We start from the raw sequence: 27734 nt of genomic DNA, 5'->3' as shown, positions 1-27734 counted from the left end.
TGTGTCTTTTGGTGTCTTTTTTTGTCATTTTGTGTCTTTTTTAGCCATTTTGTGTCTTTTGGTGTCTTTTTTAGTCATTTTGTGTCTTTTTTTAGTCATTTTGTGTCTTTTTTTTTTGTCATTTTGTGTCTTTTTTTTTTGTCATTTTGTGTCTTTTTTGTCATTTGGTGTCTTTTTTTGGTCATTTTGTGTCTTTTTTTAGTCCTTTAGTCCAACATAAAATGTGATTTTGAATCTTTTTTTACTTTCAAAACACTATCATGCTCAATAAAGAACTTTAAATGTTGCAAATGTGCATTAATTTCAGAGTACACTGAGACATTAAAGTGCATCATTTTCAATTAAATTCTGGAAAAGTTGGTGTGTTCTAAAACTTTTGACCAGTAGTGTAGTTAAATCACTTCATATTCTAAACCAGAGTTGGATCAGATGTCCAGTCCCTGTTTATTGAAGCTATATAACACCACATTACTGCAGCTGATCCTCAGATCCTCTCCCTATCTGCTGCTGGCAGCAGGATGTTATTCTCAACAGGAAATTCCAAGCTTGTCACATTTCTTGTAACGAATGAAACGTTTTCAGATGAAGCTGCTGAAATCTCTCAACTAATTGCACTACGGACATTTCCTGAAAACTTTGGCCGGTAACACTTTACAATAACCAACTAAGTGATGTTTATAGATGGTTTATAAGCCAATTATTAACCATTTACAAAGTGTTTAATCTTTAAATGTTTTCAACCAATTTCTTAAAGGTATATGAATTATTTAAAAATCATTAACATACTAAATCTGGTGTTAAATATGTTAAAATGAGTGCAACTAAAACTATTAATAAACTATAAATTATAATTTAATTGTTTGTTAATGGTAAAGTCATTATAAACGCACATTAATATACCATCTATTTCTAATTTAAAAATTATGTAGTTAGTTAAACATTAATAAATTATGTATTTACCATTCTAAATGGCCTATAAACAGTTCATAAATGATGATTAAACATTAATAAGTTATCTGTTTACCATTTATAAATGATGGTTATTGTAAAGTGTTACCCTTTGGCCATTTTTCAATAATTTTTTTTACCATGAAACTGAACCTTGGCCAATGTTTTTTGCAATGGCAACACATTGGTTTTCATACACATTGGAGTTGAGGAGGAGGTCCTAAAAGAGGAATATAACAATTGTTGCAATACATATAGTGTCTGCCATTTTGTATGAGTCAGGCTGTTTAAAACATAAAACTGTGTATTATTATATAACAGTTACTCTCCAAGTTGGCATTTTACTGTGGAGGCGGTAATGAGAGATGTATTGTCAGTGACATGTCATTTGGCAATCCCACTGTTATATTTTCTAAAGCACCTTCTCACTCCATTAAGATAATAATTTGAGCGTTATACAGCTATTAGATCAGAGCTCCTGATCTGAGGCTAGTGTTTCATACAGAGAGTTAGAGAAGCCTCCTCAGTGAGTTGTGGAGGCTGCAGTGATTGTAGCCTACTGCACTGACTAATACATGGTCTCCTCCATCATATAAACCAGCTGTTCTCAACCTGGGGGTCGGGACCCCAATTGGGGTCGCGAGATGATTTCTGGGTTTTTTTTTGGTCATTTTGTGTGTTTTTTTTGTCATTTTGTGTCATTTTTGGTCAATTTGTGTCTTTTTTTTTGTCATTTTGTGTCTTTTTTGGTCATTTTGTGTCTTTCTGGTCATTTTGTGTCTTTTTTTGGTCATTTTGTGTCTTTTTTTTTGTCATTTTGTGTCTTTTTTGGTCAATTTGTGTCTTTTTTTTGTCATTTTGTGTCTTTTCTGGTCATTTTGTGTCTTTTTTGGTCATTTTGTTTACTTTTTTTGGTCATTTTGTTTCTTTTTAGGTTGATCTGAACTGTGCGTGTGAGATGATTTCTGGGGGTCGCCAAATCATTTTGAGAGTCAGCTCTGTCTCCACTGTGTTAAAGTGTTCATGTGTTAATGTCTTTTTGTGGTCATTTTGTGTCCTTTTTTGGTCATTTTGCGGGTTTTTTTAGTCATTTTGTGTCTATTTTTGGTAATTTCAGGTCTTTCTTTGGTAATTTTGTGTCTTTTTTATCATTTTGTGGTCAGTTTGTGTCTTTTTTTGGTCATTTTGTGTCTTTTTTGGGCCATTTTCTGTCTTTTTTTGGTAATTTTGTGTCTTTTTGGTAATTTTGTGTCTTTCTTTGGCCATTTTGTGTCTTTTTTTGGTCATTTTGGGGTTTTTTTATTGTTCATTTTGTCTTTTTTTTGATAATTTTGTGGTCAATTTGTGTCTTTTTTGCTTAATTTTATGTCATTTTTAGTCGTTTTGGTCAGAGAGGTTTTTAGTTGCTGTCTGCTTCATTATTTGTCCAAAATTCGTCGTATCAACTGAGTTTGTCTGATCTGAACTGTGAGATTGCATGTTAAATTGGGGGTCGTGACTCAAAAAGGTTGAGAACTACTGATATAAACAATAAGATAAAGGAGTTGTATTGTAGTTTTGATACTCTCTCATGAAATGTTTTACAATGAGACATTTTAAAAAGCCAACTTTATCCGTCACAGCACCCAGACTGTATATATGGAAGCTTTAAAGCTCCAAGGTTAACTGAGATGTCTAGTGTTGAAATCTCTGACTTACCTTCTACAGACTACAAAGACTCCTTTGGGGACTTTTCGACACGCACCGACTCAAACACTTCAAAACACCTTTTCATCTTACTTTTGTTTGTGCTCAAGGCAGATTTTATTTCTTATAGAATGTCTTTTTTTTCTCTCCCATGCTGCAGGATATGAAAAGACAGAGGACACGTCAGAAAAGACGTCCTTAGCTGACCAAGAAGACGCCCGACTGATATACCTCAACCAGCCACAGTTCACTAAGTTCTGCAACAACCGAGTCAGGTAAGGAGATGTTGCATTTAAGGTTTTTACAACACGAAACCCTCTGTCAATAACCTGCAGTTATGCAATGCAATTTTTTTAAACTGTAATGTTTATTAGGCTTTTTTTTTCATGTACACAAGAGACATACACAACAAAAGAAAAAACACTTAACATTAATAAAACAGTATCAACATTCATGGCTGCGGGTATCCATATTCTACTAAATCAGATTCATACAGTTTACAGTTCACATGTCTTTCGTTATGTCATACAGCACCCATTTTTTCCACTTTGAAATAGAAACATCTTCCTTCAGTCGAAGTTGGTAGGTCATTTTTTCCATCCAGTATATTTCTCTTCCAGTCCCTAGCCATTGTTCTCTGGTAGGAGATTCAGTCTGGTACCAGTTCCTTGTTCTTGTCTTCTTGGTCGCCATCAGCAGTATCTTGACTATATAACTATCATTACCAGTTACACTTTCAGTTACATTTCCAAGGTACATAATTTTACTTTCATTTGGTATTTCATACCCCAATATATCTTTAATTATGGCACCGACACCATCCCAAAAGGAGCGCAGCCTGGGGCACATCCAGAAAATATGTGCATGGTTAGCTTCCTTGCTCCCACATGCTTCCAACATAGTTGTTCTGGAGCACTTTGTCTACTTTTAATCTTGGGTGTGATAAAGAAACGGGTCAAATTTTTCCACCCAAATTCCCTCCACGTTTGTGAACTTGTAGTGGAGTGTGGTGTTTCACACATATCAAGCAAGTGTTCTCTTTTTTATTAACAACCTGCACAGTGTTGTTACAGAAAAAGTTCACTCCTATAAATTTGTGATAATTTAAAGGTAAATAACAGTATCATCAGCATCAGTGCAGCCTTGAGTTAGAATAAGATCTTCTTTCAATGCTGTCGAATGTAAAATGAACCGAGATCTTTTAAACAAATGGAATCCCTAAGGTATAAATGCTTTGACAACCTTATGCAATCATGGAAATGCATTGAAGATAAATATTTATGTACAAATGAACTGATGGAGAATTTTGATTAAGAGCTATAGTATGTTTTCATAATCAATCGTTTACTGTAAGTTTGCTGCATTGAATCAATATCAGAGTGACAGTTTAACCAACAGGGAGCTCTGATGCTGACTCTTTTTGGGTAATATTACCACTGCTTGGGTGGTATTTTATACAGTCTATGGGTGGTATCCATGTGAACTTAACACCTACACTGCAAAAAAAGAAAAGTTGGGTGAACTCAAAATTTCAAGGCAACAAACTTCGATAAAATTTTAAGTTGGACAATTAAACTAAATATTTTAAGTTTTGTTTTTGAGTTTGCTCAACTCTGAATTTCTCTGGCACGATTGTAACGCCGCTATGAAATGTCAGCTAATGTTGTGACCACAATTTTGAGTTAGCATTGATACGCTAATGGCTACTCTTGTAGCTGTAACAAGCAGCGCCGCTAGCATCAGTTAGCCGCTAGCTTCATTTAGCCGCTAGCATCAGTTAGCCGCTAGCATCAGTAAGCCGCTAGCATCAGTAAGCCGCTAGCATCAGTAAGCCGCTAGCATCAGTAAGCCGCTAGCTTCAGTTAGCTGCTAGCATCAGTTAGCCGCTAGCATCAGTAAGCCGCTAGCATCAGTAAGCCGCTAGCTTCAGTTAGCTGCTAGCATCAGTTAGCCGCTAGCATCAGTTAGCCGCTAGCTTTCGCTAATGACCGCATTTCCCAACAAAGAAATAAGAGTTATCAGAACTATTGTCCCTTGTTGTGAACCCCAACTTAAAGATATAAGTAACAACAACTCACCAACTTGTTTTTGAGCAGACAACTGGCTTCCTTTGTTGTGCTAACTTACATTATTGCCCTAAATGTCAATAATTTATATTTCCAAGTTTTACCAACTTAAATCACTGTTTTAGGCCAAAAAACACAAGTTGGCTTTTTTGCAGTGTAGTAGTAGTAAAGTTTGCGTGGTCAGTTTTTATGGATGCAGTGGTTCAGCCTACAGGTTGTAGGTTTGTGCTGGTTTGTTTGCTCCTTCAAAGTAAAATACGTGTCTGCTTGTTGTCTTCTAAGCCTCTTCCCTATGAATAAAGCTAAGAGCTTTGTTATCTTTTTTGTGTGTGCTGGGAAGCAAAATGCCGTCCAGCCTTCCAGAGCTGCTGCAGCAGTGCAGAGGAATAGGATTGCACAATGGTTCGCTCCACTATGTCCACATAGCTCCGGAGTTTGAGTCAGCATGGGAAAGGAACTATTGTTTCTCACTAAACTGAGGAAGCAACAAACTTCAAGCAGTTCTGCCTTCAGAAGAAAAAATACAAAGACAAATACACTACTGGTCAAAAGTTTTAGAACACACCAACTTTTCCAGAATTTAATTGAAAATGATGCAGTTTAATGTCTCAGTGTACTCTGAAATTAATGCACATTTGCAACATTTAAAATTCTTTATTGAGCATGATAGTGTTTTGAAAGTAAAAAAAAAAGATTCAAAATCACGTTTTATGTTGGACTAAAGGACTAAAAAAAGACACAAAATGACCAAAAAAAGACACAAAAAGACACAAAATGACCAAAAAAAGACACAAAATGACAAAAAAGACACAAAATGACCAAAAAAAGACACAAAAAGACACAAAAAGACAGAAAATGACTAAAAAAAAGACAAAAAAGGACTAAAAAAAGACACAAAATGACCAAAAAAAGACACAAAAAGACAGAAAATGACTAAAAAGACACAAAATGACTTACAAAGACATGAAAAGAATTCAAAAATGGACAAAATAGCCCAAGACTATATAGAGTTAAGTTGTTAACCCATTTCTTGTTCCCTGAAAAAGGCCTACTTGTATAATTCTGAAATGTACATTATTTTCCAGTTTTGGTTAAGCTTACCTTTTTTTATTTACCTCTGGCAGTTCACCACTTACCTTTGGACCCTTTCAAGCTGTTCATTTGACTTGAACTGCTTGAATTTCAATAAAAAATGGAAAAATTGGGGTGTTCTAAAACTTTTGACCGGTAGTGTATATCCTCTGTGGGATTTACAACAGAGGATGAAGACAATATCTTCATTCTGTTAATGTTTAATGTCCAGTTGATGAGTATCGGCTTCATGAAAATATTCCCACCAGCCTTTATCTCTTCTAGCGTTCCCACTCTCATTATGTAAGGTGCTTTAAAGCTACTTCCCCCATGTCACTTAGAATTAAATTGTATCCCAGCTGCATTAAAAATTCAACCTCAAAGTTGTATTCTCTTAAGGATTTTGCTGTTTGGGCTATTTCTGACTTGGTAATGGCAACCCAGAGGCCATCAGAGCTTTTCATGGTGACCTGCAGCATAACTTGCCACTTTGCCTTTAACCCCACATTAACCTTCAGACTCACAAGCTAAACAGGCAGATTGAAGCATGCGGAGACTGTGTGGCTGCAACTTAAATGTCAGCCTGGGGAGAATTATAGCCTGATAGCAAAGAAATCCAGAATCCATTATAAGGATCTTTTTGAGCATATGTTGTGCAAATTTTGTCTTGTAGGGAAAAAATGTACCATATTTTGGAAAATGTGTCCTTCTCTGATATTCCTAGTTCTAACATATTTTAGAAACACATGGAAAGGTTTCAGAGGAAATATTTCTGGAGTAATTGGCATATGGACATTTTCTGAATATCACAATTATTTAAGACATTTAAACTTGAAGTTTGAGGATTCTAGTATCCTGAAACAGACAAAATGTTGCATATCGTGTTGTTTAGTCTTTTTGGTAATTTTGTGTCTTTTTTGGTCATTTTGCGCCTTTTTTTTGGGCATTTTGTGTCTTTTTGTTGGTAATTTTGTGTCTTTTTTATCACTTTGTTTCTTTTTTAAGTCATTTTGTGTCTTTTTTATCACTTTGTTTCTTTCTTTGGTAATTTTGTGTCTTTTTTTGGTCATTTTGTGTCTTTTTTTGGTCATTTTGTGTCTTTTTTTAAGTCATTTTGTGGTCATTTTGTTTCTTTTTAGGTTGATCTGAACTGTGCGTGTGAGATTGTGTTCAGTGAGTGGGGGTCCTGGACAACATGCATGTTAAATTGGGGGTCGCGACTCAAAAAGGTTGAGAACTACTGGTTTAGACGAGGAGCGGCTACTGATGTGCAGTAAAAGCAGCCTGCATGGTTCCAGGTACCATGGCAGCACCCTCAGCCACATGATATTTGATAAGTGCATCCCAGATTCGTATCACCAGTGGCGCCTTGGTCCAGATAAAGCAGACTGGCCCATTTCATCCTGCTCCTCTTGGAGGAGTGCAGTGCTTTTAGCATTAAAGGTCAACGTTGTTGGGTCAGAGCGTCCTCTGTCAAGGAATATTACTGTTAGCATTCCTGCTGCATGAGCAGCTAAAGATATGTATGTGCTTACACAGACGCAGCTATAAAGTGAACAGGAATAATTAATGAAAAATGCAAGTGTGCTTATTGTTCTACTATTTGTAAAGTCAGCTTCATGTATTGACATGACAAAAAAACAGACGCAAGCAGGAATATCTTCCTTACTCCTGTTTGTTTCTTTGAATGAACCGTTATGGAAGCTGATTCTCTTATATTTAGTTTTTAAACTCCTTTTGTGATCAGTTATGTAGATGTAGGGCTGCACAAAAAAGAAAACAAACTTTTATTTTAACTGATATTTAAATTGTTCTATGCTTATGAAATCGGGGGGTAATGATCATTTTGCATTATTATTAATTAAGTAATTTTTTGAGTGAGTATCTGTAACAAACAAAGGTTTTATGTGTAGAAAACCTAATTCATTTTGCGTCTTTTTTTGGTAATTTTGTGTCTTTTTGGTAATTTTGTTTCCTTTTTTTGGTCATTTTGTGTCTTTTTTGGTCAATTTGTGTCTTTTTTGTTATTTTGTGTCTTTTTTGGTAATTTTGTGTCTTTTTGTTGGTCATTTTGTGTCTTTTTTGGTCATTTATGTCTTTTTTGGTCATTTTGTGTCTTATTTTATCACTTTGTTTCTTTCTTTGGTCATTTTGTGTCTTTCTTGGTCATTTTTTGTCTTTTTTCAGTCATTTTGTGTCTCTTTTTAATCTCTTTGTTTGTGCTTATGAAATCGGGGTTAATGATCATTTTGCATTATTATTAATTAAGTAATTTTTTGAGTGAGTATCTGTAACAAACAAAGATTTTATCTGTAGAAAACCTAATTTATTTTGCATGCATTTTATCACATATTTTGCATTTTATCACATATTTTGCCTTCCTGTGATTTGGATAATGCCCTGGTTTGAGTTTGGCTTTTTCTTTGGGTGTTTATTATTACCAGACCGGGTCAATGAGCATCTGCAGTCAAGACTTCTGAGCATTATAAACCTGTTTGGATCACCAGATGGTAGAATGTTGCATCAGAAAAGTTTCAGTAATATGGCCTTTGCCGTGAAAGAGCACCTCTGCATATTTTGGAAATAAAAGTGCACTAAATTTTCGTGACCTTACCGGAGGCGGTCATTAATTCAGTGGGCGACCTGCGTTCACTGAAAAATATATATATAAATATATCACATTAGAAATTACAATATCCATTCAGCTGTAGCTCATGTTGTTAACACACAAACACTGCAATAAATAGAAGGCCAGGGATATCATTGTTACAGACTTTATTTAATTTAATCAGATGTAGAATAACATATAACTTATAACATAGATATGACTTTGAATACAATACTGATAATGTAAACAGCATATTTTTCACTCATCTCAGTATTTCTTTTTCATTCCTACAGTGAACAAAACAATTGGTAAAAAAGCATTTAAGTTCAAAGCACCATCGGAGGAATAATCTTCCTTTAAACATATGATCATTGACGTCTTTTCATAGTTTTAAATATGCCCTGTATTCTTATTTTGAGTTAAACTGCACATGTTTCAGATAATATTATGTCATTTTTAAATGTATTTATTCATTTTTATTTTTAAAAATGCAATTTCAATTTACAATAATATTATGTTACTTCTTTCAGTTTTACTAGACTAATGTTATGGCCAACTTGTGGCCATTGAGAGTTTGTGATTATTCTTGTGTTCATTCTTGTGTTCATTTTTTGTTTGTTATGTTTGTGTTGATGCCTGTTGTCTTTGTTGTTGTATGTCTGTAAATTGTTGAGTGTTTTGTTTTATAATGTACTTTAGGACCCCCTCGAAAACCAGAGGATTCCTCTCAAGGGGTTTATCCTACTCAATAAAATTTCTGATGATTTTTGTAATATGCAAATTAACAGCAGGCTGTTTAAAAGTTAGCATGTTTGCAGCAGTCTTTAGAGATAACAATGACAGCAGATTTCCACAGTGAACTGGATGGCAGCTTGCATGTTAATGCCTTTTCAAGCCACATTTGTTTTGGACGCACCACTTTAGGATGTGACTGTAATGAGCCACGTTGTGTCTCGTCAGATGAGTTCAAAGCTTTAAGTGCTGCTGCATTATTTGAATAGTGAAGTCCACATCTTGCAGAAGGTTTTGTTGAGTTCTTTCTTTGTCCTTGTAGTTGTTGAAATGTACTCAAAAGAGAAATTCAAACCTTTAAGGCCCATCAGGCTTCAGGCTGCTCTAAAGATCAGGTTTTTTTAAAGTGACCTGAGGAGATAAATGGTGAATCTAATCTTACAAGCATCCCTCACAGGTTTCTTGCTTTCACTTGCTCTCATTGTCCGTCTGCAGCATCTCTATCTGCAGAATATCTGCTCAGATGTATGTGACTCCTCCTCATAATAAAACGCGTGTTCTCTCTAGTGTGCATGAGGATTGTTGTGGCTGTTTATTCAGCTGAACTGGCTGCTGGCAGCTCTGCTGTGACATAAAGGTGATTAATCTCTGAGATGTTGACATCTCATCCTATAGCAAACAGGAGCGGCTGTGCAAACCATTTTACTGTTCTGTATCTCTGAAATGCTAATAATGCATGTCTTGTATGGAACACAAGGAACAAATGAAAACAAACACACAGTGAGCATCTTTACTACAGATATAATTTGTATTTTTATCTGATCTTAGTCAGCTAATCACATGACCCGCATGTTTATGTTTCAAGTGGCATTTAAACATCTTTATCCACTTACTGAGTGGCTTTTTATATCACCATGATTAGTATAACAGTATACCATAATTAAAAACTAAGCAATGCATATGTATTTCACATTTATTATAGTTTAGTTACCTCGTGAGCTGCAGTAATACTTGTGTACAATGTTGCAAACACAAATAGAGGCACATGTTGAGAGGATATTAAACAGGAAGTCATTCATCCATAAAGTTACTGATCCAACCAGTCGGTTGACATTATGCAAACTATGTGTGCGTTTGTGTTTGACAAGGAGAAACCTGTGACCTGTGTCATCATCCCTGATGCCAGGTCAAACAATATCTAACCACCTGTCCCACCAAATCATCACACAACAGAAATGATGTGTACATTTTTATCCACAAAATAAATGATAAACAACCTTCAGATTCATATAATATAAGGCTTCTATGATAGACTGTGATTGAGTTTCAGTGGCTAGCCGCTAGCCGCTAGCCGCTAGCCGACGGCTGCTTTGATTATCTTCTACTTGGTGGTTGTCTATCTGCTGGTAATCCAGAGATTGTCCACCACACAGTGTTCTCTATGGAACAACTGACATAAAACAATAGTTTTGACACTTTTTGCTTTATCTTTTTTTTTTTTACTGGAATGAATTTCCATCTGCAAAGTTTTTGTAATGACCAACTCAAAACCCACCTTTTCAAAATATCTTACAATACCTGAACTCATAATCTCTCATCTCTGTTTAGTTGTTTTCTTCTGTATTTTGTGTTTGTGTGTGTCTAATTTCCTGTCATGTTAAGCGACTTTGAGTACCTTTTAAAAGCGCTATATAAATTTAATGTATTATTATTATTATTATTATTATTATTATTATAAACTACAGAAAATTTAAAAGTAATAGATAAAAAAAAATAATAATAGTGTATGACCCTGGCAGCCCGGAGTTAGACAACAGTTAAACAGGGACAGTAATGTTTTAAGTTGCTGTTAAAGGTTTTTTTTTTTACATAAAACGCAAGACGGGCCTACGATTTCAATTATGATGATGCTAATATAGCGATTATTATTATTTAAATGGTCAAAAATACTGATGAGCCTCTAAAATAAATGTAAACCTGATATATATTCTACACGAGGAGCTGTGGATTGGGCCGCATTCTGTATCAGTTAGCCTCATAACACGAATGTGACATAAGAGACTCAAAGGTAAACTAAGTTATTTTTTGTTTCTCATTCAGGTTCATCTGGTTCTTTGTCAGTTCACTCAGTTTGCACAATGTGAATTGCAAAGTTGTTTATTTACCTGACAGTCAAACGACTTAATTTGCTTTGTCAATATCTGTAAAACTGACGAGCAAACACAGCAACACATATAAATACACACATATACAACACTGTGTTGTTCTGGTTCTGACTGTAATAACAATATTTAGATATCAATAATGCAACAAATATCAAAGCTGTAATCATCGTGTGGTGCTGCCAAAGGTCAACACTAAATGTTTAAGTGTTGTGGAAAGATGATTATTTCATGTGGTTTTTGGATGTGTGGCTGTTTATAAAAGCTGGTTCGTGTCAATAGAAGGTGTGGCTTAAAGGAAAACAACCTGACAGGTCTAATGTTTACTTGGCAGTTGTTTAACTTAAGCAGGACGTACTTTAAGACAAACCAACACAGACATTCATGATGTTATAATGTCAAACCTTTCTGTGGGTGAAATGTTTATAGATTGAGAGCATCTGATTGGTTGCATGGCTCTGATCCAGATCTCTGAGTGTAGGAGGAGCTTCTGTCATGTCGTCTTGATCCTCGGCACTGCCAGGAAATAAAATGTAAGATCCATAATCGTCCATTAAGCAGAGTGTTAAATGAGCTTTTTTTTATTTTTATCTTTCCCTATCTCAGTGGGGAACTAATACAGGGAGCAGGTGTAACTACACTGTTAACCCGGATAAGTTGATTGTACTTAAACCATTTGCGTCAAGTGATTGCCTCAAATGGTTTAAGTTACTGAATGTAGAGAAAATTAATTTGTTTAAGTGTAGTCAACTTAAATGTACAATAGTCTAAAATTAACATTTTTAAGGTACATACACTTAAATGGTTTAAGTAATCACAATAGAAAAGTTAAGTGGAGTCTACTTAAAGTACTATAGTCAAAACTTAATATTATAAGTCAAATACACTTAAAATTCTAGTTTTATTAAAAATATGAATATATTAAATTTAAAAATATTATATGTGGAATAAGAAAATTCCAATTAAATTATTCTTTTGTCAATGACCACACAATGCAGTACATTTTACTTATTTTATTTAGACACACAACAAAGCAACAAAAATGTATTAACAATGATGAAAGGTGTTTTTTAAGCACTTGGGGTACTGCAGGTGGAGTGTGCAGGTAAAGCCAAACAAGAGGCACATTGGTTGGTGAGTGCTTCCATTACAAGGCTGCCTTCTGGGAGGATCCCCACTCTGGAGGGGTTTGGTTGTGGTGATACTGGGCTTGCTGGGCTTGCAGTGCTGGTATCCTCATAGCAGAGGATTCCCACGGGAATGTCCACAGAGTCCCCTTCATCAAGATTCTATAGTGTGAGAAACAAGACAAAAGAAGGATATTCAGGTTAACAGCAATTTGTCTACAATCAGCTGTGTGGTCTTCATAAATATTATGATTTTCATAATTCACAGTGGCTTTATTTTAGATAATGTTGTGTAAACAAACTATTAGAGGCATTTTTTGTGTATTCATGTATAGGTGTCTGTTGTGGTGTAGATCCCATGTTTTGACATTTGCATTTTTGCATAATTTGCAGTATTAAATGCAGTAATTAATTTCCCCTTGCTAACAGTGAGAGCACATTATTAGGTTAAAATCAACTTAAGTTTAATGAAACATATAAATGCTAATTATCATAACCGTCATCCCAAATAAACAAAACATAGGAGAATGTAAAAACTGAGTCAAACACCAATCAAAAAACTTTACTCACTGAACTGCTCTTAAAGAACATAGACACAGCATCCCCAAGAATGGCTGTCGGCTCAGTGCTCTGCAAAGAGATATAACACAAGAAATATGTCTTATATCAGTTTATTTGTTCATATAGAAATGAGGATTTCAAGAGTTCATGAGTTCAAGAAATTCACATGACAAATTCTTCATCTGAGAGTCTACAGTTTGCGGTTGATCCACACGTCTGGTGTGAAAGTGGGATAAATGGCAATGGAGTGCATTGAGAGACTTGAATGTACACGGGTGATTTCAGAATTGCGGGTACATTTCGCGTCTCCCAGAAAAACCTTTGATTATTTCCCCCTAAAAAAGTATTTACTGGATCTGTTTTAAATAATATTGCTAATTAAATTGAATGTTCACCAATGTTTGGTGTGTATTTTAGGCACAATTTATATGTAAAATATGAATTAAATTATTCCTATCCACCAATTATTGTCTTCAGCTTGTGATTCACATGTTCATATTGAATTAACATAAAATAATTCATTAAAATTATCAGTTTTTTTGTGCTAATTCTATAAATACTTACACTTACAGTTGTACAGAGTATTTATTTTCTGTAATACATGGGATTTCAACATTAAAAATATATATTTTTTATCTGTCCCTATGATCTGGTCAACTCTGTTATCTCTGTTAAAAAACCCTACAGCATTCAAATAAAAACATGAGACCTGCACCCAGTGATGTCACTTCCTCTTGCAGAGAAGATTTGGAGGGAACTATGGGATGTTAAACTTTCTCTCTCATTTATTTGTACAAAATGCTGAGAATACACCAACAGTAGATTAATTATATGTCAAATCTGTTACTAGGATATTCTAGTGAATCTGTCAGTCATTTTTTTAAAAACAATTATATGATGAAAATTCATAAAATTATGGTTTCATTCATGACATGTGGTATCTGGTTTTAAGCTGCCATGTGGAGTTAAAGCACAAAATGGTGGAAAATGTCAACTCTGTTACATGTTTCAACATTTTAATAACAGAGTTACTGTTTTTGGCCTTTTACACAGTTTGTCAACTCTGTTATTCATGTCAACTCTGTTTCTCACAGTTTTGTTTAAAAAAATTCTAATTAAATATGTTTTTAAAGTTGAATAAGCTGATGTGAAAACAAAAGTTCTCTTAGGAAAGACATGGTTTTAAAATGTATGACATCTAAGTACTAGACATATTTACCCTAATTTGTCTGCAACAGAGTTGACTTATTTTGCTGTTACTATGATGATTTTCACATTAAATATTTTAAATCTTACATGTTTAAGCTTGGCAAATGCTGGAAGTGTTACATTCAAAGTATTCTCTATGGGAATTAAAAAGGTTTTATGGAAAAAAATAAAATAAAATTCTTATTTTTTCTGAACTTCAAATGTACCCACAATTCTGAAATGGGCCACACATACATTCATGATGCAAGGGGTCAGTTCTTGCATAATTCCCATGTTTTAGCCTATAATGTTTAAAAAGCTGTGCTCTCTTCTCACATATGGCATTACAGTACTTGCATTTCCAAGGCATTTTAATATGGCTTTACAAAAAAATAGTAGGGCAAATGGGGCTAATGTTGAAAGTTAGCATTGACATTCTTTCAAAACTACATAGAATAATTAGAATTTTACACTACTGTTAGAAACAAATGTAAGTACAAAACACACAAGTAGCAAGAGCTACTCAAAAATCACAATTGCACCTTAAATTTACACACATTCAAATGTACACGTTTCAAACAAGAAATGTTCAAGCACTTTCTAATACTTGAATAGAGAAAACAACTCACCTCATTCAGGCAGAAATGGTATCCTCTTTACAGCAGGCAAATGTCCTTTAAAAGCATCCAAACTTGCTAAAAACATAAAAATGCAGGTATGTGTTGTCCAAGGAGCATGCAAAGTGCAAAGACCTTAAATTGCTCTTTTTAAATGAGAACTGAGCAACTTTCTCTGTAGCTGCCAAAGGACAAGCCCAGATTTGACTTTTGAGCCAATCACAACAGGTCAGCACTGTGGTCTGAAGTAAAAAATTTGGTGAAGTTTGTTAAACTAGATGAGTACACTCAATGACTGTCACAAACACTCTTCATATACTCATACTGTTTAAGTAATGCAATAAAAATAGAATTAACTTTCGGGTTAACAGTGTAGAGAGGAGCACCCACCCTGATCTCGAGGGATAAACTAACTATACATTAGTAACAGCTGATTTAATACCCAGTGGGGTCACTCTACTAAATATGATTCACTCATGGTGTTATGTTTTAGATGATGCATGTAAAGTACTTAACAACAGGTAATATTTACACTGCTGTATTTCACATCATCTACCAGATTTACATCAGAATTAATACAGAAAAGAAAAACGGACCATTCACTTTCTGAAATTTTGGTTTTGAGAATGAGAGAAAAACTGCAACTGATAATAATAATAATAATAATAATAATAATAATAATGAGAGGAGCCTTTCTGATACTCGCTCTGTATCTTTGGCTCATAATGTTAGCAAACACATTACACTTCCTCATATTTGTATATCGTTTTTATGATGACAAACCTTGAACTTCCCCTTATGCTAATGATGAACCACAATAAACACATTTCATGACTCACAGCCTTGTTACAGTTCCTGTTAGGGTTGTCACCATACTAAAATATTCAACTCCATACCGATACTCAGGAAAATATTCGATACTCGATACCACAAGGATAAAAACAAAGACCCCAAAATTATTAACAAGAAAAATGCAACATGTAGAAATGAACAGAACCACAGGTTAAATATTTATAATAATAAACAGGTATGCAAAAAGAAACTGCAACTATGATAACAAGCTTCAGGTAGTGCAACAAATAAATAAATACAATAAACAATAACAATTGCTGTGCACAATATTTGGCAAGCTTGATACGTCGACTTTATCTGCTTCATTCTGGGACTTTGAGAGAAAATAACACTTTTCAGTCACCAACATTTATATAAACTTATTAACTCTTAATGCTTATCTATACTGACACTGTGTCAATAAACATATTTTGGGCATACTAGTGCCTGATTTACTTATTTATTTATTTACGTAGTTTATAATCATTAACATGACGTCAGCCTTTAATTGCTAGCTGATGCTAACGGCTAATAATAACACGGCAACATTAATGCTACGATAACATCAGTAACAGGTCAGTTTGAAACAAAAGGTCGGGGGTATCGATACTTTAAAAAAAAAAAAGAGTATCGTATCCGGATACAACGTTTTAGAATCGATACTTTTTTGAGTATCGATACTTTTGACAACTCTAGTTCCTGTACAGCCACTTTAAACCACATATACTCAGATACACAACTGTTTAAAGTAAAATGTTTTAATGTTATAAGTCCACTGGAATTAGTCCATGGGCCAGACCAGATTTTTTAAAATTGTCCGTTTAAAATAAATTTTAAACGGACAATGAACAGCAGCTCAGTGTTATACCAACATTGTGTCAGTCAGACACGCAGCAATCCTTTGCATATTCGGGAAATAACAGGTATATTTACATGAATATGATCCCTTTTTTTCCTACATGAGGTCACAGCAAGATAAGAGATGACAAGCTGTGGTCCAAAGTCTTCAGCAGCTCTGGGGAGAGAGAGAGGAAAGGTTTCCTCATTTAAATGAAATACTTTTAGGTTTTGGGGATCAACTTTAACGTAGATCCAGCTCTTTTTATTTTGGGTATACTTGCTGATAATATGACACATAAAGATAAATTAGTCCAGGGGCCAAAGGCCAAAATTTGACTTTTTGGTACCACTCAAGGTGGCAAAATGTTTTTTGAAAAGGTACATGTCCATAGATGACATTTTGGTATGATAGCCCATCCAAAGTAGCAGCTTTATGACAGTTATCAGCACATAAAGTTATACACCCCCTGCAATAAATAGGCCTGTAAACGCAGGGAGCATGTCCTGTTTTGTGCTCATTTTAAGATCTTGACTCATATGTTATGAGGGCATGTTTGGTATCATTGTAAAGTCTACAATGCTAGCTTTCATTTAGACCTAGTTTTGGGCCTAGCTAAAAAAACATAAAGGTCACAGGTCAAAGGTCAAACTGTCTTAACAACTATTTTAAAACTATTTTCGCCTAAACTGTTGTCTTTTTTATAGCACTGTGAAATGTAGTAACAGCACTGACACAAATAACAAAAACTAAAATACTCACAGGACTGTAACAATTCAGGAAATGTATATTCTTCCCATAATATCCTACTATGAGGGATGAATATCTGCCTCAAAGTGGAACATGGGCCCAGGCGAGAACTGTCAATAACTACTAATTCTTTGGTATTTCTCAAAGAGCTTTTATTTAGTTTTGGCCTAATCATCATCATGATATCAACTTATTTTATGATTGAATATTGTAAATATTTTTTACATATCTTGTTTTTGATAACAACAGATCATTATTTTCATTTTGCTTCTCATAATTTATGGAGAAAAAGTTTTTGTATTATTACACAGCTAACTACTTGGCTAAGTAGCTTGCCAAGCTAACTACTTAGCCAAGAAGTTAGCTAAGTAGTTAGCTTAGCAAGCTACTTAGCTAAATACTTAGCCAAGAAGTTAGCTTAACAAGCTACTGAGCTAAAAAATGGATATGGCTCATTTTTCACCCATGTTGTGTATTAGAAGACTAGTGACAGAAAAAGGGATTTTATTCAAAAATGTATAAAGGAAAACATAAAAATCAGGATGTTTGACGATCAAAAACCTGGAATACTGAATGATGAATTATTGCAAAGATATAGAACATAAAAACTGTCGGGTCACTTTAGACCAGGGGTCTCAAACTCGCGGCCCGCGGGCCAATTGCGGCCCTCGTGACGATATTTTGTGGCCCTCACCTTGATATGAAAGTTTAATGTGAGTTTTATATGAATGACACTTTACCGTGTAGTGTGTGGAAGGTCCCTTTAACTACTTTTATTGGAAATTTTGTGTCATTAAAAAAATAATTTTATGTCTTTTTTAAATAATTTTGTGCCTTTTTAAAAAATAATTTTGTGTCTTTTCTGGTAATTCTGTCTTTTTTTAGTAATATTGTGTCTTTTTTTTTTTAGTAATTTTGTGTCTTTTTGGTAATTTTGTGTCTTTTTAAAATAATTTGTGTCTTTTTAAAATAATTTGTGTCTTTTTTTAGTAATTTTGTGTATTTTTTGGGTCATTTTGTGTCTTTTTTTCAAATCATTTTGTCTCTTTTTTGGTAATTATGTCTTTTTTTGGTCATTTTGTGTCTTTTTTAAGTATTATAGTGTTTTTTCAGTCATTTTGTGTCTTTTTTAAAAATAATTTTGTGTCTTTTTTGGTAATTTTGTCTCTTTTTTAAGTGATTTAGGGTTTTTTTTCTGTCATTTTGTGTCATTTTTTTGTAATATTGTGTCTTTTTTGGTCATTTTGATACTGCCTCCAGCGGCCCCCAGGTAATTTGAGTTTGAGACCCCTGCTTTAGACCATGTTGTGCATCAAAGGGTTAATCCCATTAAACTGTGTTAGTTTAACTGGTGATCCTGGTTTATCTTGTTTCTTCTCACAGTAAGTGAGACTGTGTTGAATGAACCAGAGTTGACCCTTCCTTGACTCTTGTTCTAACTCCTCATCAGGCTCCTCATCAGCCTGGTATTATTGTCCTGCTGTCAGAACAATGTTTTCACTCTCTGTCTCTCTCTGTGGAGTCACCACTGTACCAGGCTGTCACAGTGACACTCAATATAAACTTCTTCTTATTGTATTGTTCTATTGTATTTTATTTTCCCAATGCTAAACACTTGTAAACGTGCTACAAGTGGAAAAAGCTGCAAATGTGATCCAGTCTAACATGAATAAACCAGAGCTATCACTGATGTTAATATGCTTCTTTAACCCCTTCAGACGGGTTGCAGGCTCTCTCTCATATTCAGCTTGTGTATTTTTGACGTCTTCAGTGTGTGCGTGAGTAAGCAAAGCGTTGCCCATGGCTCGCCATCATCATGACATACATGTTCCTCCACAGTGGCTGTTCTGACTGGCCCTTTAACTGTAAATCAGACTCCTGGAGGTCTGACTCCACTAGCTACCTATTTTGTGTCTTTTTTGGTCATTCTGTGTCTTTTTTTGATCATTTTGTGGTCAATTTGTGTCTTTTTTGGTCATTTTGTTTCATTTTTTGGTCATTTTGTGTCTTTTCTGGTTATTTTGTGTCTTTTTTGGTCATTTTGTTTCATTTTTTGGTCATTTTGTGTCTTTTCTGGTCATTTTGTGGGTTTGTTTGGTCATTTTGTGTCTTTTCTGGTCATTTTGTGGGTTTTTTGATCATTTTGTGATCAATTTGTGTCTTTTTTGGTCATTTTGTTTCATTTGTTGGTCATTTTGTGTCTGTTCTGGTTATTTTGTGTCTTTTTTGGTCATTTTGTGTCTTTTTTGGTCATTCTGTGTCTTTTTTTTAATCATTTTGTGGGCAATTTGTGTCTTTTTTGGTCATTTTGTTTCATTTTTTGGTCATTTTGTGTCTTTTCTGGTTATTTTGTGTCTTTTTTGGTCATTTTGTTTCATTTATTGGTCATTTTGTGTCTTTTCTGGTCATTTTGTGGGTTTTTTAAAATTCTTTTGTGTCTTTTTTGGTCATTTTGTTTCATTTTTTGGTCATTTTTTGTCTTTTCTGGTCATTTTGTGGGTTTTTTTAAATTCTTTTGTGTCTTTTTTGGTCATTTTGTTTCATTTTTTGGTCTTTTTTGGTCTTTTTTGGTCATTTTGTTTCATTTTTTGGTCATTTTGTGTCTTTTCTGGTTATTTTGTGTCTTTTTTGGTCATTTTCTGTCTTTTTTTTGGTCATTTTGTTTCTTTTTTGGGTGATCTGAACTGTGTGTGAGATTGTGTTCAGTGAGTGGGGGTCACGGACAACATGGATGTTAAATTGGGGGTCGGGACTCAAAAAGGTTGAGAACTACTGATTTAGACAACAGTAAATGTATATAAATGCTTCATGAACAGATTTGGTGAACTAACCATTTGTCTCTCTTTCTCTTGTCTCCTCGTCTGCAGCACAGCCAAATATAACGTCCTCACCTTCCTCCCTCGCTTCCTCTACTCCCAGTTCAGGAGGGCAGCCAACGCCTTCTTCCTCTTCATCGCACTGCTGCAGGTAAGACGTGTTGCTGTGCTGCTGTCATATACATTTTACATTTAATACATAGAAACTACCTTATTAATGTTCAACCGCTGCTCCTCGCAGCTTTATTCTTTAGCTTTGTTCCCATTAGTGTGTGAGTTGTTTTTATGACTGTTTACCCTGACCTAGACACCATTTAAAAAAGGTCACATCTGTAATTTCATACACACACACACACACACACACACACACACACACACTGTACTGTATATATCCTGTTAATGAATAATACATGTAATACTATGTGTGCCTCCTTTAAAGGGAAAATGGATTTGCCTGCAGGTCTAACACACTGTATAGAGAAACATTCGTCTCAATATTACTGTATGAACAAACCAACAATCCGCATCACTGTAACAGGAATCTATACGAGTGTGTTCTAGATCATATATATATGATCTAGAACACACTCGTGTATATATATATATATATATATATATATATATATATTTTCAGTTATTTCACACTTTTTTGTTAAGTACATAATTCCACATGTGTTCATTAATAGTTTTGATGAATTTACAATGTAAATAGTCATGAAAATAAAGGAAACGCATTGAATGAGAAGGTGTGTCCAAACTTTTGGCCTGTACTATATATATATATATATATATATATATATATATATATATATATATAGATATATACTGTCTAGAAACTTAATTTCCTCATCTTTGATTGCCTACTTACAAAAAACTTGGGGAAAATGGTCCAATGACTGAGCAAGATGGGCAATTTGGCCATTTTGATATGCAAATGAGAGTCAAAAACTCAAAATTTCGCTTGGGAACCATTTTTTTTTGATTCAGCACCCTTGGAATAAGTAAAGTAGGCCGGTTCCTGACTTGTACCCATAAATGCTCCTCACTTTCACTTTTTTGACAATTCCATCTAGACTACAGGTAGAACATGTGGTGTGATTTGAAAATCTTTAGTATGAGATCTTAGTTTATAGATATGTTTATTAGTATATTAGGTATTAGTTTAAAAGGAGCTCCTCCAGCAGAGAGCAGCTGATTGTTGGTCTGTTCATGTTTAAATTACTGCCCAACAACGAGCCACAGATCTCTGCAGAACCGGCTCTGTTTTGATTTAGATACTAGCAGGAAAAACTCTTCTAGCCTTGAGGAAGTTTGCTGTTCTGTGGGTCAACATTAATCCCTTTTAAGAACACTTAAAGCCTCAACCACCAATCATTACAACATGATTCAAAGGAGCAGAATCCATGTCTCAGGTGTTGGAAGCTTTGCAGGAAAGATTAAATAATGAGAGAAAGAAGGCGTCTGTCTTTACCTATATTATCCTGCTGACAGACTAGCTGGTTAATGAGAGCTTTGAGGATGGAAGGATCTATCCACTGACCTTGAAGTAGCTGCTTTGAAAAGCAGCCAGTGTGAATCTTCATTACTGGCCTGTCGATGCTGCGACCTTGAATAAAACATCTATGCAGATGAGGGAAACCAGGGATCTATTTCTCTCAAGTTTCCTTGCAGCAGAATTACAGTGAGATCTCCTGAGGCCCTCACTTTGCTTTAATTATGCACTTGTTCGGCAGTTAATTTTGAAAGGCATTCAGTGGTAAATAGAGAATTATTATTATAGTGCTGAGAAAGTTGTTTGTGCCTCCTTTGAATTTGGAGTTTGCATTTATTTTGGAATTAATATTTGTAATGCCGGTTTCAAGCCCTTTAACACTACTGATAAACCCAAAAACTATCTGTCTGTCTGTTTCTGTTAAGTCTAAATGTTATTTAAATCAATAATACATGAGAGTAAATAAGAGAAGAGCATTCATTTATTGATTATTCATATATATATATATATATGTATATAGATATAGAGACCTGTTAAGGGGTAGGACTCGATAAGTTTTTTTACTTCTTCCTACTCCCTTTCCAGCTTGCAGAAAGTGTCTGTTTTCTCAATTTTTTTTGCTTTTTTTGTTTTGTTTTTTTATTTATTCATCTATTAATATTTAAACTTGTTTTTTTGTTGTTTTTTTACTTGCTTGCATGTTCAAAATAAAGACAATCAATCAATCAATCAATCAATTTAAGGTTTCTTCTTGTTTTAAAGTGAGCAGTGAAGGGAAAACTTTTTCTCTTTGCTACTGTCGTTCTTGCGAGGGTGCTATAAATGTAGACTAACTGGGGCTGGTGCTGTTAAAGTATCAGGAAATTGTAGTCAACTGTGATAAACATATTTTTTCTGCATCTTTTAGCAAATCCCGGATGTTTCTCCCACCGGTCGCTGGACCACTCTGGTGCCGCTGCTCTTCATCCTGGTGGTCGCTGCTGTCAAGGAGTTCATCGAGGATCTGGTGAGACGAAGCTCCAACTTATTTGACACTAGTTTGGTTGTTTCTTTCACAAAAATCTCACTTTCTGTGGCAAAGTTTGACTTGTCTTTTGAAAACCAAATACGCCCTCTGTACTCAAACTATTACACATTATGCTCAGTTACTTTTATGGCAATCGTACAAAAGTGATGCTGTCTTAAATGTGACATTTCCTGAGAGCCATCAACTGGACAAGAAAATCATGATTGCTGCTAGCCTGGCTAACAGCAGACTAATCTCAAATGAGATTTGGTCTGGAAACCAGCCGTTCATTTCTCCGTAGAGGAGGCGTGGTTTACGATCCTCCGGAGCCGTTTATTGGACACTTAGAATGTCTATCAAAGCGTCTGTAGGTAGCTCTTAGCCAATCAGATCAGTTATACCAGATGACGTAGTAGAGCAACAGAGATGGATGTTTGTTGTGTGTGTGTCTGTGAGAGAGTGTTGCTGCTGCTTTGCTTCTCCAGTTCTCGCTTTCTGCAAGATTATTTATTTTCACGCTTTATTCCCCCTCATGTCATTCAGCCACACACATCCACTGATTTTATGGGCAATAATCAAGCTGCTGCAGGTCTCTGGGGGCTCCGCTGTCCCCCGGCTGGTAGCGAGATCACCGGCGTTACGGTAGCGCCGGTGATTAGCGCCGGTAGCGGCGCTAATAGCCCTGCCACCAGTGATCTCGCTACGAGTCGGGGGACAGCGGAGCCGCCGAGAAACCTTTCAACTTTCAACTTTCTCTCTAAACTATTTAAAACACCATCTACAGCTAAAGAAAGTTTCGCGTCTGCAGCAGCCATGTTGGATCCGTAAGAAAACTACAAAACTACAAGCTTCCGTCTGTCTAGTAGTACGCGTCATGGTCTTGCCGTCCCTCCCCGCTCTGTGATTGGATCCTAAAACAGGGCTAAGAAACCTCTCTGGTTGCCAGACCGCCTGGAGGTTCGAAATTAAATTCGAGCGCGCAAGGCAGCCTGGGTATACCAGGCTAGATTGCTGCAGGAATTAAGACAGAAACACATCAGTTAGATTACTCACTTAGCAGGTATATCATTGAAATCAACAAACGTTTAATGGCTCAGTTTTACATCTGGCTTAAAGCAGCTTCTGTATTCCATCACTGTCTTTTATGCATGCAGACAGTGTGGACACAAGTACTTTGGCATATGTAGTAGAGCGTGCTATAAATGTTTGCAGCATTTTTGCAAACAGAATTTTTTACGATGTGTTCACACCACTGGACCATTTGTGTTTATTTGCGTAGATACTGTAAATTCTACACTTGACTTCATAAGTAAAGTGGGTCAATATCCCACGGTTGGAGTGATGTACCTTAGCTTAAATGAGTCTGTCCCCCTGCAGAGAGTGTTGTCTTTTGTTTCCCTCGTCCTGTCCAGCGTGTCCTCTGAGTGCTGCAGAGAGGAACGTTGATGGTTACAGGACCTCAGCAGGAAGCTGCTCAACATATAGACACAGACACGCACACGCCCACTCTCACTCAGAGGTCAGAGGTCACAGCTGAGCCCACTGCACCCGCAACTCATTCACTCAATTAACCTACATACTGAACGCTCATGCACAAAGGCAGTTAGTGCTAACAAAACACAACAACTGTCTGCCCTGGAGCACGTCTGCAAAAACTGTTGTTTTTTTTACAAAAAAAAAAAACTGTTGTTTTTTTTACGGTAAAATACCGGCAGCTGTGGTTGCCAGAACTTTACCGTAATAAATACGGTGCAACTTTTTCTAATATTACGGTAAAATGATATTAGCACTGTTGATTTCACATTTAAGATTGTCATTTTATTCCATATTTTACCATAAAAAATAAAACGTTTTTCCATCAAAAGAAACGCTGTTTGTCATATGGCAGATATTTTATAAATGCTGCATAGATTAAAGATTTTACCAATAAATATTACAGTATATTTTTGTTAGAGATATGGTGTTTAGTACATTTAACAGTGAGAAAATGTGTTTTTACAAAAAATAAATGCTAAAAATTACAGTGATGGCTTGTAAATATGTTAGTATATTTTTTATATTCACTGTGCCAGTGTATTTTACAGTGAAGTAATGTATTTTTTTTTAAAAAAAAGGAAAAAATAGTGTTTTGGCTGATATATACATTTAGGGTGTTTCATTGTTACTGAAACTGAATTAACTCATTTATCATTTTACGTCTTTTACTGTCATGGTTTAGCAGTTTTTTCACCGTAAAATCTACAGACATTTTTTTACAGTGTGGACCCTTAAACACATGCTGTAAAATAAGGAAATGCAATTTATTAGTATGAAAGTTTAATGTCAGTATTATATTGTTTGGATATTGTTTTGTGTGCTTGCTTGCAAAAGCACACTAACTACTATTCACCGGGACTATTTTTATTTTGTGTGCTTGCTTGCAAAAGCACACTAACTACTATTCACCGGGACTATTTTTATTTTGTGTGCTTGCTTGCAAAAGCACACTAACTACTATTCACCGGGCTTATTTTGTGTGCTTGCAAAAGCACACTAACTACTCTTCACCGGGCTTATTTTTATTCTTCCGTTTCTTCCGTGGTGTTTTTTCGGTCGACTACTCCTCCCACAGTTTTGGCCGCACATACACAAAAAAGGTATCAAATCGACCGGCTCGCCCATGACAAGTGTGCTATGACTTTTATAAGGATTTCGACAAACGGTTTTCAAATTATTGGGCAAAAACACGTCAAAAAATCCCCCCAATGTAACCCTATGGAGAGTCTAGAGCGGTGATGTCATCAAACAGAGTGTAGAGGGAGAGAACAAATTGTCAAAAAATACATTTTAAAACTGCGCTCCAGGCTGCAAATTTCACTCTACAGAAATAATTTATACATAGAAACGTAGGAAAATTTGTCCTCTCACTCACAATCCTCTGGTAAAGCTGTCAGAGTTATAGTTTTGGCGCAGGACGCACAGATGCACAAACAAAACACATCAACTGCCTCATTGGCTCCCATATTAAAAATGCAGGAAGATTTCTCCCCAAAATTTTTTTTACAGTTTTTTTAAATCGCTCTAACAAAGCTATTTTTTCACCTTTCTTTAAAAAAAATATATGTAAACGTTCAGGAAGAACTCAGGACGCTCAAAGTGAAGTCGGATCAATGATAGGTATTATGGTTTTGCCAAAAATGCTTTCTGTTCGAGGCCAGAATTTTCAGTTTGTCGACCTCTGTCTGCTCACTGTGACGGAATTGTCAGTTAATTTCAGTTGATTGCTCTGCTCTTATTGGTCGACTCCACCTGGCCACCTGGTTGCTTAGCTACAAAAGCCTCCCCCCCCCCTCCTCCAACACAGACATTTTAACTGATAACTGTCAGTTTACTCTAAGTGAACAGACCTAATAACTTGACCATACATTGTCCAATCTTCCTCAAACTTGCCAAGCATGATGATGGTTCATCACTGACCACTTATACATTATAATGTTTCATAAATTCCCGCCCTTTTTGATTAGCCACGCCCCCTTTCATAACTAATGAACCGTTTGTCCTAGAAACTTGTATAAGGTGTCTGATTACTCGGCATGAAGTCCCTGTTTAACTGGTGATTGATAACCCCGCCCCTTTTGATTAGCCACGCCCCCTTTCATAACTTATGAACCGTTTGTCCTAGAGACTTGTATGAGGTGTCTGTGAACTCAGGACAGAGTCCCTGTTTAACTGCTGATTCAAGCCACGCCCCCTTTGAGTGACCACGCCCCCTTTTACTAACATGTGAACCGTTTGTCCTACAGACTTGTATGAGGTGTCTGTGAACTCAGGACAGAGTCCCTGTTTGACTGTTGATTTGAGCCACGAGAATGATGGTCCAGAGGCAAGCACACAATCAAAATTTCTTTAGAAATTTTCTAGTTTTTATTTTTCTTTTTCTTCCGTTTCTTCCGTGGTGTTTTTTCGGTCGACTACTCCTCCCAGAGTTTTGGTCGCACATACACAAAAAAGGTATCAAACCGACCGGCTTGCCCATGACAAGTGTGCTATGACTTTTATAAGGGTTTCGACAAACGGTTTTCAAATTATTGGGCAAAAACACGTCAAAAAATCCCCCCAATGTAACCCTATGGAGAGTCTAGAGTGGTGATGCCATCAAACAGAGTGTAGAGGGAGAGAACGAATTGTCAAAAAATACATTTGAAAACTGCGCTCCAGGCCGCAAATTTCATTCTACAGAAATAATTTATACATAGAAACGGAGGAAAATTTGTCCTCTCACTCACAATCCTCTGGTAAAGCTGTCAGAGTTATAGTTTGGGCGCAGGACGCACAGATGCACAAACAAAACACATCAACTGCCTCATTGGCTCCCATATTAAAAATGCAGGAAGATTTCTCCCCCAAATTTTTTTTACAGTTTTTTAAAATCGCTCTAACAAAGCTATTTTTTCATCTTTCTTTAAAAAAAATATATGTAGACGTTCAGGAAGAACTCAGGACGCTCAAAGTGAAGTCGGATCAATGATAGGTATTATGGTTTTGCCAAAAATGCTTTCTGTTCGAGGCCAGAATTTTCAGTTTGTCGACCTCTGTCTGCTCACTGTGATGGAACTGTCAGTTAATTTCAGTTGATTGCTCTGCTCTTATTGGTCGACTCCACCTGGCCACCTGGTTGCTTAGCTACCAAAGCCTCCCCCCCCCCTCCTCCAACACAGACATTTTAACTGATAACTGTCAGTTTACTCTAAGTGAACAGACCTAATAACTTGACCATACATTGTCCAATCTTCCTCAAACTTGCCAAGCATGATGATGGTTCATCACTGACCACTTATACATAATAATGTTTCATAAATTCCCGCCCTTTTTGATTAGCCACGCCCCCTTTCATAACTAATGAACCGTTTGTCCTAGAAACTTATACAAGGTGTCAGATTACTCGGCATGAAGTCGCTGTTTAACTGGTGATTGATAGCCCCGCCCCTTTTGATTAGCCACGCCCCCTTTCATAACTAATGAACCGTTTGTCCTAGAGACTTGTATGAGGTGTCTGTGAACTTAGGACAGAGTCCCTGTTTAACTGCTGATTCAAGCCACGCCCCCTTTGAGTGACCACGCCCCCTTTTACTAACTTGTGAACCGTTTGTCCCACAGACTTGTATGAGGTATCTGTGAACTCAGGACAGAGTCACTGTTTGACTGTTGATTTGAGCCACGAGAATGATGGTCCAGAGGCAAGCACACAATCAAAAT

At 35.8% G+C, this 27734-nt stretch overlaps 1 protein-coding gene across 2 annotated transcripts in view; it reads left to right on the top strand.

Annotated features, from left to right (window-relative positions):
• atp8a1 (ATPase phospholipid transporting 8A1) overlaps nt 1-27734 on the top strand; it is a 223204-nt gene that overhangs the window by 28986 nt on the left and 166484 nt on the right. For both annotated transcript variants that reach the window (XM_059345862.1, XM_059345863.1), the window contains exons 2-4: nt 2795-2909; nt 20053-20152; nt 22401-22499. In XM_059345862.1, the coding sequence (XP_059201845.1) occupies nt 2795-2909; nt 20053-20152; nt 22401-22499 (314 nt within the window). The remainder of the gene's footprint in view (nt 1-2794; nt 2910-20052; nt 20153-22400; nt 22500-27734) is intronic.

The sequence above is a fragment of the Centropristis striata genome, chromosome 12 (genome assembly GCF_030273125.1).
Source record: "Centropristis striata isolate RG_2023a ecotype Rhode Island chromosome 12, C.striata_1.0, whole genome shotgun sequence".
NCBI lineage: Eukaryota > Metazoa > Chordata > Actinopteri > Perciformes > Serranidae > Centropristis > Centropristis striata.
Note: the sequence above shows the minus strand (reverse complement) of the source record. Positions and strands in the feature narration are given on the sequence as shown.